General features: G+C 39.1%; 1 protein-coding gene across 1 annotated transcript in view; it reads left to right on the top strand.

Annotated features, from left to right (window-relative positions):
- Positions 1 to 17,857, top strand: part of DCHS2 (dachsous cadherin-related 2) — a 344,197-nt gene that overhangs the window by 155,481 nt on the left and 170,859 nt on the right. The window contains exon 3 of the mRNA XM_068990276.1: positions 15,972 to 16,203. Within this exon, the coding sequence (XP_068846377.1) occupies positions 15,972 to 16,203 (232 nt within the window). The remainder of the gene's footprint in view (positions 1 to 15,971; positions 16,204 to 17,857) is intronic.

A 17,857-nucleotide genomic window follows, 5' to 3' on the forward strand; every position in this document is an offset into this window, starting at 1 on the left:
GCATGGCCCCGTTCCCTCATGGCAGCAGCTTCCTCGTGTGAACATGCCCGGGTTAAAGTCATGTATGTCATTGTCTCAGATGTCTCTTGTACTGTTGTGGAAGCCACCAAGAAGAGTTAGCTGTGTCTTCCAGGCTCCCATCTGATATTGCCTTGACCTAAAGGACCTCCTGATGGTTTGACTTGCTCCCAGGTCTTGATTGCCAAATGCAGGATCCAGAGATCTGTGTGGTGAATAGGGTCATTTCATTTTCTCGGGATGAGTAGAGAACAATACATTCAACACTGCTGAGTGGGGGATTATGATATTTCTACTAGATGAGTCTTTCTAGCATCTAGCATCTAAAAATGGGCTATCAGAGCCTCAGAGTCCCCTCCTTCCTCAGCACCTGGACACCTTCTTCTCCATCTTGGTGGCTGTTTTCTCCTTCTTGTCCATCACATGTGTCTGCAATGGCAGGGGACCCCTGAGGGAGCTGCACACTTAACCTGCCTGGAAGCAGGTCCTCTTGGGGGCAGACCTGCTGATATATTTTTAAAGACAAATTTTAGAAGTCTTCCCTCACCCCCAAATCATAGCCTTTAAACAGCTTCCTAATTTCACCTTGTTTGTACCTAAACCTGCCTCCAATTTTCCTTGTGTTTGCCTCAGAATATATACGAGCAAGCAGTGTGTGTGTGTGTGTGTGTGTGTGTGTGTGTGTGTGTGTGTGTATGCCTGCGCGCACTTCGGTGTGAAGTATTTACTCTGCTGTCAGCATAATCTTTGTCAGTTTCCTCTGAGATGAACTGTGTGTATCTATAGGGTGAAGTCTTCATCTGTCATCATCACTCTGCAATATCTGCTCATAGCACAAGTTATTAATCAAAGTTGGTAAAGATGGAGCTATCAAGGTCAATAATAACTTGATAGACTGTCCCATAAAAGCCATCTAGCTTGGACCTGAAAAATTAGTGAACTCAGGCAAGATATTTTAATCTAAGATGTTGGATTCTGGGCAATAATGAATTTATTTAAAACAATGAACTGCACCTTGCCAAAGGCCTCTAACTGTGCAGAATTACCTTGGTAATCTATAGTTTTTCCTCTGATCATTTCTCATTCTAAGATATGTCCTGAAAGCTCTTTGGAAGAAATTGCTGAGAACCCATTTGCCTGTTGTTGCTAGGAGATATCTATTCATCAGTAGAAGAATTTTTCTTATACCTGGATGTTCTTGGCTTTTTCTCCGTTTATCCCTATGATGACTGTCACTATTTTTAAACTCAATCACTTCCTCTATTCTACCCATAATACTTCTGAAATAGGCCATTTTTTTCTGCTACAATTGTGGCTATTTACCTCATACACAGAAGTCAGGAGGATGCTATAAAATTATGTAATGAAAATAAGTAATTGGATTACACTACATGTCAAGTGATTTTTCACAGTAATTGAATTATTCCATATTTATATCTAACTCTTGTTTCCTTTTAGCATTTACTGTTAGCAAATGAATGTTTCTTTTTTGATGTATATGTTTATTAATATTCTATCTCTGTTTTTTTGACATCTCAAATACTGTAGCTGAAATATGTGTCTGAGATAAAAGCTATTTCAACTCTATCTCACCACTCCAGGCTTAGGGGATGGTTGTCTCAGACTGGCAATACAGAAAGTAAATTGACTTAGCCCTTCACCGTTATATATATTCATGATAAATATTGACTATTGAAGTTGTACTACAGACTTTGTGTGAAAAGCAAATAAATCTCTAGAAGCAAACTTGCTGAGTAAAAGGGCATACTCATTTTTTTCCCTTTTCCCTCAGCTCTACTGACATGCAATTAATAAATTGAAATCATATATATATCTAAAGTATACAGCATGGTGTTTCTGATTATATGTATACATTGTGAAATGATGGCCACAATTAAGACAATTAACAGATCCGTCATCAAACATAGTGAGTGGTGAGAACCCTTCAGATAGACTCTCAGCAAATTTCAAGTCACTATACCATACAGTATTATTAACTATAATCATCATGCTGTGCATTAGATCTCCAGAATTCATTCATTCTGCATGACTGAAACTTAGGACATGCTCATTTTAATTTTAACACATTGTATTATCTCATTTTCCAAGTGTTTATTCTTGTCATATATTTCATTGATTAGCACCCCTTCCCGATTTCAGGAATAAACCACTGCCCAGGTGCCCACATTTTCTAGCTCAGTTGTCTGAATCATATCTCAAAATGCTTGTCTGCCATTATTTAATACAGTACCAGGATTAATCTCAAAATGTCTTAAATACCAATTTACCGAATTCTTCAGTTCAGTTCAGTTCAGTCGCTCAGTCGTGTCCGACTCTTTGCGACCCCATGAATCGCAGCACGCCAGGCCTCCCTGTCCATCACCAACTCCCGGAGTTCACTCAGATTTATCTCTAGTTTAAGCCCCCTAGCCATCCATCATCTGTCTTCTCATCCCCGTGCTGTTCTGCTCTCCCTTTAGTTCAGACCAGTGTCCTACTCATCCTCTGTTCACCCTTTAACTCAGGCCAGTCTTCTACCACGCGCTCTGGAACTCCTGGCCCGTCGTTTAGCAAGTTCCATTATGCTCTCGGCCTGATCTCTGACAGCTCCTTCATCTTCTCACTCTGGTCACAACAAGCATCCCTCAAGGATACTGACTCTTCCCTGCTCTCTCAGAGAAGCTATATTCCACTAATCACAAGCCAGGATTAAGGTGCTGAGGCAGGTGCCCTCCTGTGGCCCGTTGCAGCATCAGATCATTCCTATCCCTTTCATTCTTCAACAGCAAATCTTTTTGAAGTTTGCATTTTCAGACTATACCACGGACACTGCTTGTTGCTGCTGTCATGTTCCAAACCTCTTTGTCATCAAAGACTTTTACATCTTACTCAGTTTTCTTCTCTACTGTTGTTCCCTCCTGGAAACTTTACTGTCCTGTTTTTTTTTTTTTTAACAATCCGACCCCAAAAACCTCTCAGTTCCTTGACTTTCCGGTTTCCAACCTCTGAAACCTTGATTTCAAGCATGCAGTATTCTGATAGACATTCTCATCTTTCTCTTCACTTACATACCATCTCCATACCCATAGATAACTCTTCTCCTGTTCAGATCACTAGTTTAAAGTCACTCAGTTGCAAATTCCCTTTAGTTCTGTTACTCCATAGAACTTTCCAAGTAAAACCCCAGCCCTATATCAACCTGACTCTGCCTTTTCTGTACTTGCCTAAGCAGCTGAACATGGAGAAAAATAACATACATGCTTGAGAGAGACCTTACCTTTCTGCCAGCTATCAGCTCACATCTTGTGCCCTCTTTCCTGTTAGCATAGTACAGATTTCCCTGTTTGCATCGAAAGCAAGTCCCTCTGCTGATCAGGCTCCCAACCATTCCAGCCGTCTTAAGGATTTCACTTCTATAATGATTTTCTCAAATTCAATTGAATGTCTCCCATAAGCATACAAGGCATGATAATGGTTTCCATCTTTTGAAAAAGGCTTTCTTTTAGTTTCATGTACTTTTTGAGAAAACCATTTCCTTCCTCTTCTATCTTTCACAGTGCGAGTGTGCTAAGTTGCTTCAGTAGTGTCTGACTCTGTGAGACCCTCTATAGCCCACCAGGCTGCTCTGTCCATGGGATTCTCCAGGCAAGAATACTGAAGTGGGTTGCCATTTCTTTCTCCAGGGGACCTTCCTGACCCAGGGATCGAATCTGAGTCTTTTGTCTCCTGCATTGGCAGGCGAGTTCCTCACCACTAGCGCCACCTGGGAAGCCCACAGTAGAGCTACTTAAAATAGTTGTCTGTTTCCTCACTTTTCAGTCTTTCTTTGACCCTTCCTTCCATCCCTCCCCTCTAATAAAACTGCTTTTATGAGTGTGATTTACATCGTGACACATCCTCAGATTATTTCTTTATTTTCATTTTGTTCAGTTTCTCAAAGGACTTGAAATTGTTCTTTGAACACTGCTTTTCTTGGCTCACTGTTTTGCTTTTTTCCTTAACAAACTGGACCTTCAGTTCCCTTCACCTTTGCTCACTGAGTTATGAACTATAGACTCTAATGCACTGGCAAGGGAAAGAACAGCCCAGAAAATGCTAAGAGATATGAAAGACTGATACTAATATCCTACTATTCAGGAGCCCCAGAGGCAAACACAGAGCATGGGGAGTAGACAATAGCCAAAACAGACAAGCAGCAGACATTTTCCATATCCATCGATGGCCCTCGACAACCCTCCTGTCCCCAGTGTGATATGCTTTCAAGTCTGGTGCTTTCCCCAAGTACTCCCAACTCTCACAGCATTTCTTAAGAGAAATGAGATTCTGGTAGATTGGTTAAGAGCCTCTTATCATAATTTTCTAATGTAAATGATTAAAATTATATCAAAATGAATCACAGAAAAGGATATGACAAAGTTAAAAATTAAAATTAAATATACATAGAATTTATGGGGTGTATCAGTTACCTGTTGCTGTGTAACAAGTTATTCCCACATTTAGCTCCTAAATTCCCACATTTAGCTGAAATAAAGCTATTTCAACTCTGTGTCACCACTCCAGGCTTAGGGGAGCATTGTCTCAGACTAAAAGTATGGAAAGTAAATTGCCTTAGCCCTTCACTATTATATATGTTCATGATAAATGTTGTCTGTTGACGTTGTACCACAGGTTAAATAATACACATTTAATATGTCATGCAGTTTCTAAGGGCCAGGAATCTGGAAGCAGCTTATTTTGGCATTTCTAGACAGTCTCTCAGAAGTTGCATGATCAGAGCAGTCTTGAGGAGCTAGATAGAAGTTTAGTTTCAGAGGATTGGGAGGTGAACACTTGAGGAGATAGAGAAAGTGAGCTTAGATGAGCTTTCCCCACCTATGTTCTATGGCATTCTTGCCTCCTGAGATGCTCCTTCCACTGAGAGTTCTGTGGTAAATAAGAGTGGAAAACACGTTAGAACTCACCCCATCCTGTCGAAACATACCTCTGGAAGGTTCTGTGAGAAATCCAGGGTCAGAGAATATATTTGACTTGGTTAATTCACCATTTTAATAACTTTCTGACTAAGAAACCTCTTTGTTTATTTTTAAGACGCACCTATTTTCTTAAACCTAGATTTGATCATGTCCCTTCATTCATGACGGCAATAGTGTCCCAAGTGGGGGTTTAGGAGGAAAATGTGACAACTTTGAATTTCATCCTTATAAAACTTTTGTGGTGTTTTTAATATAAATAATAGAGACAGTAAATGAATGCATAATTTATTAATAAATTTAATAAATAATAAATTGTTTAAATAATAAATAATAAAATTAATAAATCATTAATATATTTATTAATATGTATTCAAGGTATGCACACCACACTTTTTACTGAATCTATAGATATGCAGAATAAAATCTATCCTCCTTAGCATTTAAATCAGTTCAGTTCAGCCCACTCAGTTGTGTCCAACTCTTTGCGACCCCATGAATTGCAGCACGCCAGGCCTCCCTGTCCATCACCAACTCCCTGAGTTTACTCAGACTCGCATACATCGAGTCAGTGATGCCATCCAGCCATCTCATCCTCTGTTGTCCCCTTCTCCTCCTGCCCCTATTCCCTCCCGGCATCAGAGTCTTTTCCAATGAGTCAACTCTTCGCATGAAGTGGCCAAAGTACTGGAGTTTCAGCTTTAGCATCATTCCCTCCAAAGAAATCCCAGGGCTGATCTCCTTCAGAATGGACTGGCTGGATCTCCTTGCAGTCCAAGGGACTCTTAAGAGTCTTCTCCAACACCACAGTTCAAAAGCATCAATTCTTCAGTGCTCAGCTTTCTTCACAGTCCAACTCTCACATCAAGCTCCATGAATCTGTCCATCAAGGCTTTTCATTGGATTTTTCCCATTTTCTCCCTCTCCCTCCAAGACGTGCATCCTAAAATGTGACAGAGACTTTTCTAAAATGTCGTTATATTTTATAGGATGTTATTTTAACTTGAAATATCTGTTTTTAATCCTATTTTTTTTAACTTTTAAGAATTTATTTGAACAAAACTTGATTCAAATGAGGAAGCGTTCAACCAGAAATAGCTGGGAATGCTCCATGGACAGGAGCAAGAGATGGACTTTTATGGAAAAGGTGGTGAAGGAGAGCAAGAAAGTGATTGGATTGGCCATGGTGAATGGATTCTGATTTGGAATCTGAAAAGAGACTGCCCTTGAACCCCTTTGGGAGGGACCATAGTGAGTCCTCCTCACTCCCCATACGTCTCAGGGACCACATCTCCCGATTAAAGGGAGAGAGTGGGATGATTTGGGAGAATGGCATTGAAACATGTATAATATCATATATGAAACAAAAAAATAAAAAGGGCTTCTCGAGTCTCAGGACTGCACGCCCACTGGGTTGAAAGAGCCTTTTGTTTGTGAGGACCTGTCTCAAGGGTCCCGAGGCTTCCCTCCATTCAGTGCTCACAGTGCATCTACACCTGAGTAACAAAGATCCCCAGTCTTTTGTCTGTAGATCTGAAAGCTCTCAAGATGGAAATGTTTAAAAGCTCATTTGATGAGAAACCTGACTCAAACTCAAATGAGACTATTTTTAAAAATTTATTTATTTTTAAATTGAAGGATGATTTCTTTACAGAATTTTGTTTTCTGTCAAACCTCAACATGAATCAGCCATAGGTATACATAATCCCTCCCTTTTGAACCTCCTTCCCATCTCCCTCCCCATCCCACCCCCTAGGTTGATACAGAGGCCCTGTTTGAGCTTCCTGAGACATACAGCAATTTCCCATTGGCTATTGATTCTACTCATGGTGATGTAAGTTTCCATGTTACTCTCTATATACATCTCACCCTCTGCTCCCCTCTCCCCATGTCCATAAGTCTATTCTCTATGTCTGTTTCTCCACTGCTGCCCTGCAAATAAATTCTTCAGTACCATTTTTCTAGATTCCATATATATGTATTATTATATGATATTTATATTTCTTTTTCTAACTTACTTCGCTGTGTATAATAGGCTTGAGGTTCATCCACCTCATTAGAACTTACTCAAATGAGTTCCTGTTTATGGCTAATATTGTGTATATGTACCACAACTTCTTTATCCGTTCATCTGTCAATGGACATCTAGGTTGCTTCCATGTTCTAAGAGCTATTGTAAATAGTGCCACAATGAACAATGGGATACATTTGTCTGTTTCCTCAGGGTATATGCCTAGGAGTGGGATTGCTGGGTCATATGGTGGTTTTGGTGATGGACAGGGAGGCCTGGCGTGCTGTGATTCATGGGGTCGCAAAGAGTCAGACATGACTGAGTGACTGAACTGAACTGAACTGAACTGATGGTGGTTTTATTCCTAGTTTTTAAAGGAATCTCCATACTGTCTTCCATAGTGACTGTATCAATTTACATTCTTACCAACAGTGCAAAATTGTTCCCTTTTCTCCACACCCTCTCCAGCATTTTATTGTTTGTAGACTTTTTGACGATGGCCATTCTGACCAGTGTGAGGTGATATCTCATTGTAGTTTTGATTTGCATTTCTCTAATAATGAGTGATGCTGAGCATCTTTTCATGTGTTTGTTAGCCATCTGTATGTCTTCTTTGGAGAAATGTCTGTTTAGGTCTTTTTCCCACCTTTGGATCGGGTTGTTTGTTTTTCTGGTATTGAGTTGTATGAGCTGCATATATATATTTTGGAAATTAATGCTTTGTCAGTTGTTTCCATTGCTATTATTTTCTCCCATTCTGAGGGTTTTGTTTTTACCTTGCTTATAGTTTCCTTTGCTGTAAGCTTTTAAATTTGATCAAGTCCCATTTTTTTATTTTTGTTTTTATTTCCATTACTCAAGGAGATGAGTAGAGAATCTTGCTTTGATTTATATCATTGAGTGTTCTGCCTGTTTTCCTAAAAGAGCTTTTTAGTTTCTGGTCTTACATTTAGGTGTTAATCCATTTTTAATTTATCTTTGTGTATGATGTTAGGAAGTGTTCTAATTTCATTCTTTTATATGTAGCTGTCCAATGTTCCCAGCACCATTTATTGAAGAGGCTGTCTTTGCCTGATTGTATATTCTTGCCTCCATTGTCAAAAATAATTTTCCCATAGGTGGATGGGTTTATTTCTGGGCTTTCTATTTTGTTCCATTGGTCTATATTTCTGTTTTTGTGCCAGTACTGTACTGGCTTGATGAATGTAGCTTTGTAGTATAATCTGAAGTCAGGAAGGTTGATGCCTCCAGATCCATTCTTCTTTCTCAAGACTGCTTTGGCTATTTGAGGTCTTTTGTGTTTCCATATGAATTGTGAAAATTTTTGTTCTAGTCCTGTGAAAAATGTCATTGGTAATAGATTGCATTTGATAGTATAGTCATTTTCACAATATTGGTTCTTCCTACCCAGGAACATGGAATATCTCTCCATCTGTTTATGTCACCTTTGATTTCTTTCATCAGTCATAATTTTCTGTGGTCTTTTTTCTCCTTAGTAGTAGTAGTGTTAGTTGCTCAGTCGTATCCAACTCTGTGATCCCACAGACTATAGCCTGCCAGGCACCTCTGTCCATGGGGTTCTCCAGGCAAGAATACTGAAGTAAAGTGCCATTCCCTTGTCCAGAGGATTTTCCTGACCCAGGGATCGAACCCAGGTCTCCTACATTGCAGGCAGATTCTTTACCATTTGAGCTACTGGGAAGACCCTTTTGTCTCCTTAGGTAAGTTTATTCCTAGATATTTTATTATTTTTATTGCAATGGTGAATGGGATTGATTCCTTAATTTCTTTTTCTGATTTTTCATTGTTAATATATAGAAATACAAGTGATTTCTGTATATTGTTTTTGTATCCTGCAACTTTGCTAAATTCACTGATTAGTGCTAGTAATTTTCTAATAGTATCTTTAGGGTTTTCTATGTACAGTATCATGTCATCTACAAACAGTGAAAGCTTTGCTTCTTCTTTTCCAATCTGGATTCCTTTTATTTCCTTTTATTCTCTAATTGCTATAGCTAGGACTTCCAAAACTATGTTGAATAATAGTGGTGAAAGTTGACACCCTTGTCTTGTTCCCGATCTTAGGGGGAATGCTTTCAGTTTTTCACCACTGAGAATAATGTTTGCTGTAGGCTTATCATATATGGCCTTTACTATGTGGAGGTAGGTTCCTTTTATGCCCATTTTGGGAAGAGTTTTAATAATAAAATGGTGCTGAATTTTGTCAAAGGATTTTTCTGCACCTATTGAGATTGTTAACCTGGTGTATCACACTGATTGATATTCGTATATTGAAGAATCCTTGCATCCTTGGAACAAACCCAACTTGATCATGGTATATGGGCTTTTTGATATGTTGCTGAATTCTGTTTCCTAAAATTTTGCTGAAGATTTTTGCATCTGTGTTCATCAGTGATATTGGCCTATAGTTTTCTTTTTTTGTATTGTCTTTGTCTGGTTTTGGTATCAGGGTGATGGTGGCCTCATAGAATGAGTTTGGAAGTGTTTCTTTGTCTGCAGTTTTTTGAAAGAGTTTTACAAGGAAAGGCATTAACTCTTCTCTAAATGTTTGATACAATTCTTCTGTGAAGCCATCTAGTCCTGGGCTTTTGTTTCTTGGGAGATTTTTGATCACAGCTTCCATTTCAGTGCTTGTAATTGGGTTGTTCATAATTTCTATTTCTTCCTGGTTCAGTCTTGGAAGAACTGAATTTTTCCAAGAATCTGTCCATTTCTTCCAGGTTATCCATTTTATTGCCATATAGTTGTTCAGAATAGTCTCATAATCCTTTGTATTTCTGCATTGTCTGTTGTAACCTCTCCTTTTTCATTTCTAATTTTGTTGATTTGATTCTTCTCTCTTTTTTTCTTGGTGAGTGTAACTGCTGCTGCTGCTGCTAAGTCACTTCAGTCGTGTCTGACTCTGTGCGACCCCATAGATGGCAGCCCACCAGGCTCCCCTGTCCCTGGGATTCTCCAGGCAAGATCACTAGAGTGGGTTGCCATTTCCTTCTCCAATGCATGAGAGTGAAAAGTGAAGTCACTCAGTCGTGCCGGACCCTCAGTGACCCCATGGACTGCAGCCTTCCAGGCTCCTCCATCCATGGGATTTTCCAGGCAAGAATACTGGAGTAGGGTGCCATTGCCTTCTCTGATGAGTGTAGCTAAGTGTTTGTAAATTTTGTTTATCTTCTCAAAGAACCAGCTTTTAGTTTTATTAATCTTTATTATTGTTTTTTTTTTAATTTATTTCTGCTCCCATCTTCATGATTTATTTCCTTCTACTAATTTTGGGGTTTTTTGTTCTCCTTTTTCCAGTTGTTTTAGGTGTAAAGTTGGGTTGTTTATTTGATGTTTTTCTTGTTCTTTTGAGGTAGGATTGTATTGCTATAAACTTCCCTCTTAGACCTGCTTTTGCTGCATCCCATAGGTTTTGAGTTGTCATGTTTTCATTGTTATTTGTTTCTAGAAATTTTCTTATTTCATTTTTTATTTCTTTAGTAACCTATTGGTTATTTAGAAACCTTTTGTTTAATCTCCGTGTGTTTGTGTTGTTTTAGTTTTGTTCTTGTAATTGATATCTAGTCTCATAGCATTGTGGTAGGAAAAGATGCTTAATACAATTTCAATTTTCTTAACTTTACTGAGGGTTTGATTGGTGACCCAAGATGTGGTCTATTCCAGAGAATGTTCCATGTTCACTTGAGAAGAAGGTGTATTCTTTAGTGTTTGGATGACTGTCCCGAAGATATCAATGAAGACCATCTCATCTAATGTATCATTTAAGACTTCTGTTTCCTTATTGATTTTTGGTTTTAATGATCTGTCCATTGATGTGAGTGGGGTGTTAAAGTCTCCTACTATTATTGTGTTATTGTCAGTTTCTTCCTTTATGTCTGTCAGTGTTTGTCTTATGTATTGAGGTGCTCCTATGTTGGGTGCATAGATATTTATAATTTTTATGTCTTTCTCTTGGACTGATCCCTTCATCATTGTGTAGTGTCCTTATTTATCTCTTGTGATATTCTTTATTTTAAGGTCTATTTTGGTTGATATGAGGATTGCTACTCGAGCTTTCTTTTGCTTCCCATTTGCATGGAATATATTTTTCCATCCTCTCACTTTCAGTCTATATGTGTCTTTATGTCTGAAGTGGGTTTCTTGCAGACAGCATATATATGGGTCTTGTTTTTGTATCCATTCAGCTAGTCTGTCTTTTGGTTGGAGCATTTAATCAGTTTACATTTAAAATAATTATTGATATATATGTTCCTATTGCTGTTTTCTTAATTGTTTGGGGTTTGATTTTGTAGATCTTTTTCTTCTCTTATATTTCTAGACTTTATAAGTCCCTTTGACATTTGTTGTAAAGCTGGTTGGGTGGTACTGAATTCTCTTAACTTTTGCTTGTCTGATAAGCTTTTGGTTTCTCCATCAATTTTGAATGAGATCCTTTCCTGGTAGAGTAATCTTGGTTTTAGATTTTTCCCTTTCAGTACTTTAAATATATCCTACTGTTCCCTTGTGGCCTGCAGAGTTTCTGCTGAAAGATCAACTGTTAAGCTTGTAGGGTCTCCCTTGTATATTACTTATTGCTTTTCCCTTGCTTCTTTTAATATTTTTTCTTTGTGTTTAATCTTTGTTAGTTTGATTAGTATATGTTTTGGCATGTTTCTCTTTAGGTTTATCCTGTATGGGACTCTTTGCAACTCCTGGACTTGATTGACTATTTCCTTTTCCATATTGGGAAAATTTTCAACTATGAGCTCTCCAAAATTTTTCTTATATCCTTTCTTTTCCTCTTCTTCTTCTGGGACCCCTATAATTTGGACCCCTATAATTTGAATGTTGGTGCATTTGATATTGTCCCAGAGGTCTCTGAGACTATCCTCAGTTCTTTTCATTCTTTCACTTTATTCTGCTCTTTAGAAGTTATTTCCACCATTTTATCTTCCAGCTCATGAATTCATTCTTCCACTTCAGATATTCTGCTATTGATTCCGTTTTTTTTTTTTTAATCATCTTTACTATCATTATTCTGAATTCTTTTTCAGGTAGTTTGCCTAGTTTCCTTAATTTATTTGGACTTCTGTGTTTCTCATTTGTTCCTTCATTTGTACAGTATTTCTCTGCCTTTTCGTTATTTTTTTAAAAATCTTATTGTGTTTGAGGTTTCCTTTTCCCATGGTTCAAGGTTGAATTCTTTTTTCCTTTTGGTTGGTGCAGTGGTTTGTGTAAGCTTTGTATAAGGTGAGATTTGTGATGAGTTTTTTTTCTTCTGATGTGCAAAGCTGAGGGAGGTGGTAATCATGTCTGCTGATGATCTGGTTTGTATTTTTGTTTCATTTGCTGTTTGGATGAGGCATCCTGCACAGGGTGCTACTGGTGATTGGGTGATGCCAGGTCTTGTATTCAAGAGGTTCCCTTTGTGGAAGTTCTCACTATTTGATATTCCCTAGGGTTAGTTTCTTTGGTAGTTTATGGTCTTGGAGTCAGTGCTCCCACTCCAAAGGCAGAGGGGTTGATTTCTCTGTGAAGATGCTTTTCATCTTAGTACTCTGGTCCCCAGCAGTGAGTGAGGTACTAATGAGGCCAGGGAGGCACTCAGGAGAGCCCTCAACCATCACTGCCCTTCTAGTGAGCTCACTCCCAGCACAGCTGACACTTGGGCCTCAGTCTGTTTGCCAAGGGTCAGGCACTCTGTTAAAAGCTTCTTTCTAAATGTTATTTGTCCAGCTGGAATCCCTTTCCAGGAAAGGTATATGTCCCCGGCATTTGTGAAATCCTTGAGGCTTTATTCATCCATTTTTTCAGCAGAATATTAAGTTCCTGATTATGGGCCATCATTCCAGACTTCACTGGGATGCACTATATTTCTTTTATGAAACTTAAAAAATTCAGAATTTTGAGACAAATACATCTGGTCCCACGTATTTAAGATAAAGAGCCTGTAAAATTTTATAATTGATGATGGTTAGCCATAATAAATGCTTTCACACATATTATATCACTTCTTGCAACAACAGGCCTGCAAGGTGAGGAGGTGGCCCCACTTTGTGGAAGAGGCAGCTCAAAGTTGGGCCATCTTATGTTGTTGAAGCTGTGGTCCCAGAGGCAGGAAGGGCCAGATATTAGATCCAGATCTTCTGGCTCCAGATTGTTCTACTGTGCCACAGACCAAGCTGTACAGCATTTGTCTCATAAATGTTAAGTTCTTTGTAAACAGGGGCTCTGTTTTCCTTTTTCCTCTGAGACAAAATCCATGGTTGGCATTGCCTGTAACATGGTCTTTAAACATTCCTTCATGAAAGGTTGAATTTATATCATAGCAATACTTTAAAAGTCTCAAGTCCTGGGGGCTTTGGGAACAGATGCATCTCCATTCCAGTTACAGATCTGCTGTTTATAGTCTCACTTACTTTGGACAAGTCACTTAGCCTCTTTGTGCTTTGGTTTTCTTATTGTAAAAATGGAGGGCCCCATAAAAGTCTTTAGAAAGTGAGATTATAACAGTTGAAGGAGAAAATATATGTAAAGCACACTTAACATTCATTCACAAATGGTTGTTATGACAGGAAAGTGTCCCCTGTTGTCACATTTAATAGATAAAAATTAGATTCATAAAAAAGAAAACGGAGATCTATATGTAATACTGTTGCTGCAAGAAGATTCACTTATCTATAACAACAAGCTTTGATTTGTCCATCTAACATTTTGCTTGTTTTGGGTAGCATGGCCTGATTCGGAGTCTTCATGGACAGCCCAGTAATGAACATCTTTGTTCTTGAAGGCCTTAAGGTGGAGTAAGCCTCATTTCTTCACATGTTTGCCACTGTTTCATTTCTTCTCCTACCTGCTTTCTTAGCATCTCCCCACCCCAAACCTAAATGATTTCTTGATCTTGAGGAGAAATTTAAAAGGACAAGGGAAGGAAAGACAAAGGAAAAGCAAAACTGGGAAAGAATCCAGCTCGAAGAACCAGCAGGGCTTTGTGAGATGGGGTGCAGCCTTTCCCATCCACAGCCCCTCACTCCACTCCACCTGGGACCCATGGGTTACTTCAGTTTGCTGAAGACACAGCACCAGTCTAAATGTCAAGGACACAGACTAGATGGGACTGCCATTGTTTTTCTGTTTTTGTTTTAGTTTTTTAAAATGTCTTTTAATTGGAGAATAATTACAATATTGTGATGGTTTTTTGCCATACATCATTTTTATTTCTACTGTTCGCTTCTTTTTTTTTTCTTTTTTTATTCTATTGATATGCTGTTATGTTAATTGAGTTTTTTTCTCATTGTGTCTACTGTATTCATTTATTTATTTATTTTTTACTGTATTCATTTAAAACTGGCATAGCCCTGGCACTTTATTCAACTTAGAACATGCAAGATCACTATTTTTTATTCTTTCTCTGTTCTTTTTCAGTCCACAGTGTTGGGTACATGGGCCCTCAGAGCATGAGAACTGTTTCCGAATTCACAGTCAGCTTCATCTCAGACAATAGTAAATGATGCGCTCTCTCTTGCGCCCTCCCTCATGCTCAGCACATATTCCCTCCAGAGTCTACAACCGCGGTCTCCCTTTGTCTTGTGCCAAAGCTGCTGCTTCACTGCCTTTGATTGTCCTTTTTGCTCGCTGCCTCCTGCCACAGTGGGAGAGAGAGAGACAGAGACAGAAAAGGAGAGAGAGAAGAGCATAAGTGAAGGAGAAAGCCCAGGCTGCTGTGACTTACCAAGGACTTTTGCCTAAGATGAAAGTATCAAAGTGTACCAGATAGAAATGGAAAAGGGTGCTTTGAAGTAGGAACATATGTTTTCCTTTAGAAAAGTAAAAATTGCAGGGATTATTTTCTTCTATTGTACTCCTTCCTGCTCCTTGTTTTTAGATGAAGGAAGCACACACACAAAGCCAGTATGGGATCCATCTCTCACTATTTTAGGCACTCGATTTCTTTTCTAATATGTGGAAAATTTAAAGTCTCAAACTGAACCTGGCGCTAAGTTTGTAGGAAAAGCTGCCTCACTGTCACCGGCTGTGCTGGGCTTGATGATTCTTCTGGCTCCTACCTCGATTCCCTCCCTCCTTCCAGCCTTGCTGCCCTTGAGGGGCAAATCAAGCTACTCCTCTGTTTATAGCCTTCAGGTGGGTCAGAGACATGGTCCTCTTGGAGGCCCACAGAACCCCTTGTGACCTTTCCCCGCCCTTTGATATCACCCACTGGTCTCCTTACTATTCTGATCAGGCTCGGGATGTACCACACTCCTGTCTCAGGGCCTTTGCATGTGCTCTCATCTCTGTTATGCTTTTCCTCCAAATAACAGATCTGGTCCCTCATATGGGTCCGTCTTTACTCAAATTGCACCTTCTTAGTGATGCTTTCCCCCCAGTTACCTATTTTGAAATTACACCTCCCTCCAGTACTCTCTTATCCCTCCTCCTTAGCAGTTAAAGATTATCTGGGCATTGAAAGTGATTTTTTTTTTTTTCTCTTTGGGTGTCAGGAGAGATTTCCTTATTTAAGGAAATCTTAAGTAAGACCTCTTTGGCCTCTCTCTGAAATTATTTCCTCCTAGAAGTTTTTTTTTTTTTTTTCCCTTTTATTTATTTATTTAAACTTTTTCTTCTGTGTTGAGGTATAGCCAATTAACAATGTTGTGATAGTTTCAGGTGAACAGTGAAGAGATTCAGCCATACCTAAATACATGTGTGGTAATATAATTCCAGTTTAAGAAATCAGTATTGGAGTACAGATACCATGCTATTCACATGAACTCATAGCTCAAGTTTAAAAGTAAAATGCACATATATATATATGTGTGTGTGTGTGTGTGTGTGTGTTAAAAGTAAAATGAATACATCCACACACATACTTTTGGTTGTTTCAGAAGTCTATTCTAGGATCCTTCTCACTTATTCTGCATCCCAGTGTTCATGTGAGACCCATTTGTAATCACTTCTCATCCATCCAACAGGGTGGACTCAGTGCCCAAGCTTTTGTTCGTGTGGAACTGGAGGATGTAAATGATAATGAACCTGTGTTTAACCCATTAACCTATGTGACGAGCCTTAGTGGCCAGGCGCAGCTGGGCACCGAAGTCATCAATGTTCTTGCCACAGACAGGGATTCCGGGATGTATGGAACAGTGAACTACGAGCTCGTCCTTGGAGACCTGTCATCCTTTTTCACCATCGACTCCACCACAGGTATGTGAGCTTGGAATCAATAGCTTTTGCGTAAGAACCAGAAAATGAGTTGAAATAATTTTTTCCTTGGCAGGGGTGTTGCAGGACTCACGTCACCTTCCAGAAGGCATGTTGAAAAGAGCCAGGATTTGTTAGGCTAGGACTGGATCTGAGTCCCAGCTTTGCCTCTTCCTGGTCTTATGACCTTCAGTGGCCTCGTCTCCTTACCTTAGGAGTACTAATAATTCCTATGTTGTAAAGTTTCTGTGAGGATTGAAGTGAAGTGAAGTGAAGTGAAGTCGCTCAGTCGTGTCCGACTCTTTGCAACCCCATGGACCAGGCTCCTCCCTCCATGGGATTCTCCAGGCAAGAGTACTGGAGTGGGTTGCCATTTCCTTCTCCAGGGTATCTTCCTGACCCAGGAATCGAACCCGGGTCTCCAGCATTCCAGGCAGATGCTGTAACCTCTGAGCCACCAGGGATTAAAGGTGGTAAATTATAAAAGATACTGGTTAGTAGTATTTATTTTACAAATGTCCCCTATTTGTATGATCATCTAAGAATAACTTACATCCTTTCAATGTATAAGTAATCCTAATCATGCAAAAAGCATTGTAGTGACATCCAAAGAAATGCCTTTCTGGTGCTATGTCTGGCATTCCCTTAATCTCTTCAGGTCTTAGTCTCATTGTTTCTGAAATGATACCTAAAGCTCCTTTTAGGTCTCTTATGTGGTAATTGTGTATCTGCTGAAGAAATCGAGTGGGCACACTGAACCTTTCAGAAGTAATCAATATTTAAGAGGTTGCCTCCTTTCCCTATTGGTTTGTTGTTAACAGAAATGTTTGAAGTGTTTGGTTATAAGAAAATATAAAATTTTAAGTGTATAATATTACATTATAATCCTATGGAGATATTGCAGATATTCTGGTCCTAATAATGAGCCTTCAAAAACATTTTTTTTCTTTTGCATTTCTTCTTTAAAAAATTTTTATTTTCACTTAACCTGAGATCTTTCCTTTCACACATTTTTCAGTGTACAGTACATTATCATTCAGCTTCCCTGGTGGTTCAGTGGTGAAAAAACCTGCCTGCCTGTGCAGGAGATGTGGGTTCCATACAAGATCTAGGAAGATCCCCTGGAGAAGGAAATGGTAACCCACTCCAGTTTTATTGCCTGGGAAATCTCATGGACAGAGGAGCCTGGCAAGCTACAGTCCATGGGGTCACAAAGAGTCAGACATGACTTAGAGACTGAATAACAACATTATCATTGACCAGAGGTACAATGTTACATAGGAGATCTCTAGGGTTTACTCATCTTGTTTTATTGAAACTTTATGCTCCTTCATTAGCACCTTTCATTTCTCTCTCTTCACTGATCCCTGGCAACCATCTTTCCACTCTTTGATTTGATGAACTTGACTATTTTGGATATTTCATAGAGTGAAATATGTAATAACTGTCCTATGGAAGGCTTATTTCACTTAACTTTATGTCCTCCAGGTTTGTCCATATTTTCCCGTGTTTCAGGATTTCCTTCTTTTTTCAAGGCTGAGTAATATCCCATTGTATGTATAGGCCACATCTTGTTTATCCATCCATCTGTTGATAGACCTTAAGTTTTGTCTACAACTTGGTGACTGTGAATAGTGCTTCAGAACATGTGGCGGGG

Source organism: Capricornis sumatraensis, chromosome 17 (assembly GCF_032405125.1).
Source record: "Capricornis sumatraensis isolate serow.1 chromosome 17, serow.2, whole genome shotgun sequence".
NCBI lineage: Eukaryota > Metazoa > Chordata > Mammalia > Artiodactyla > Bovidae > Capricornis > Capricornis sumatraensis.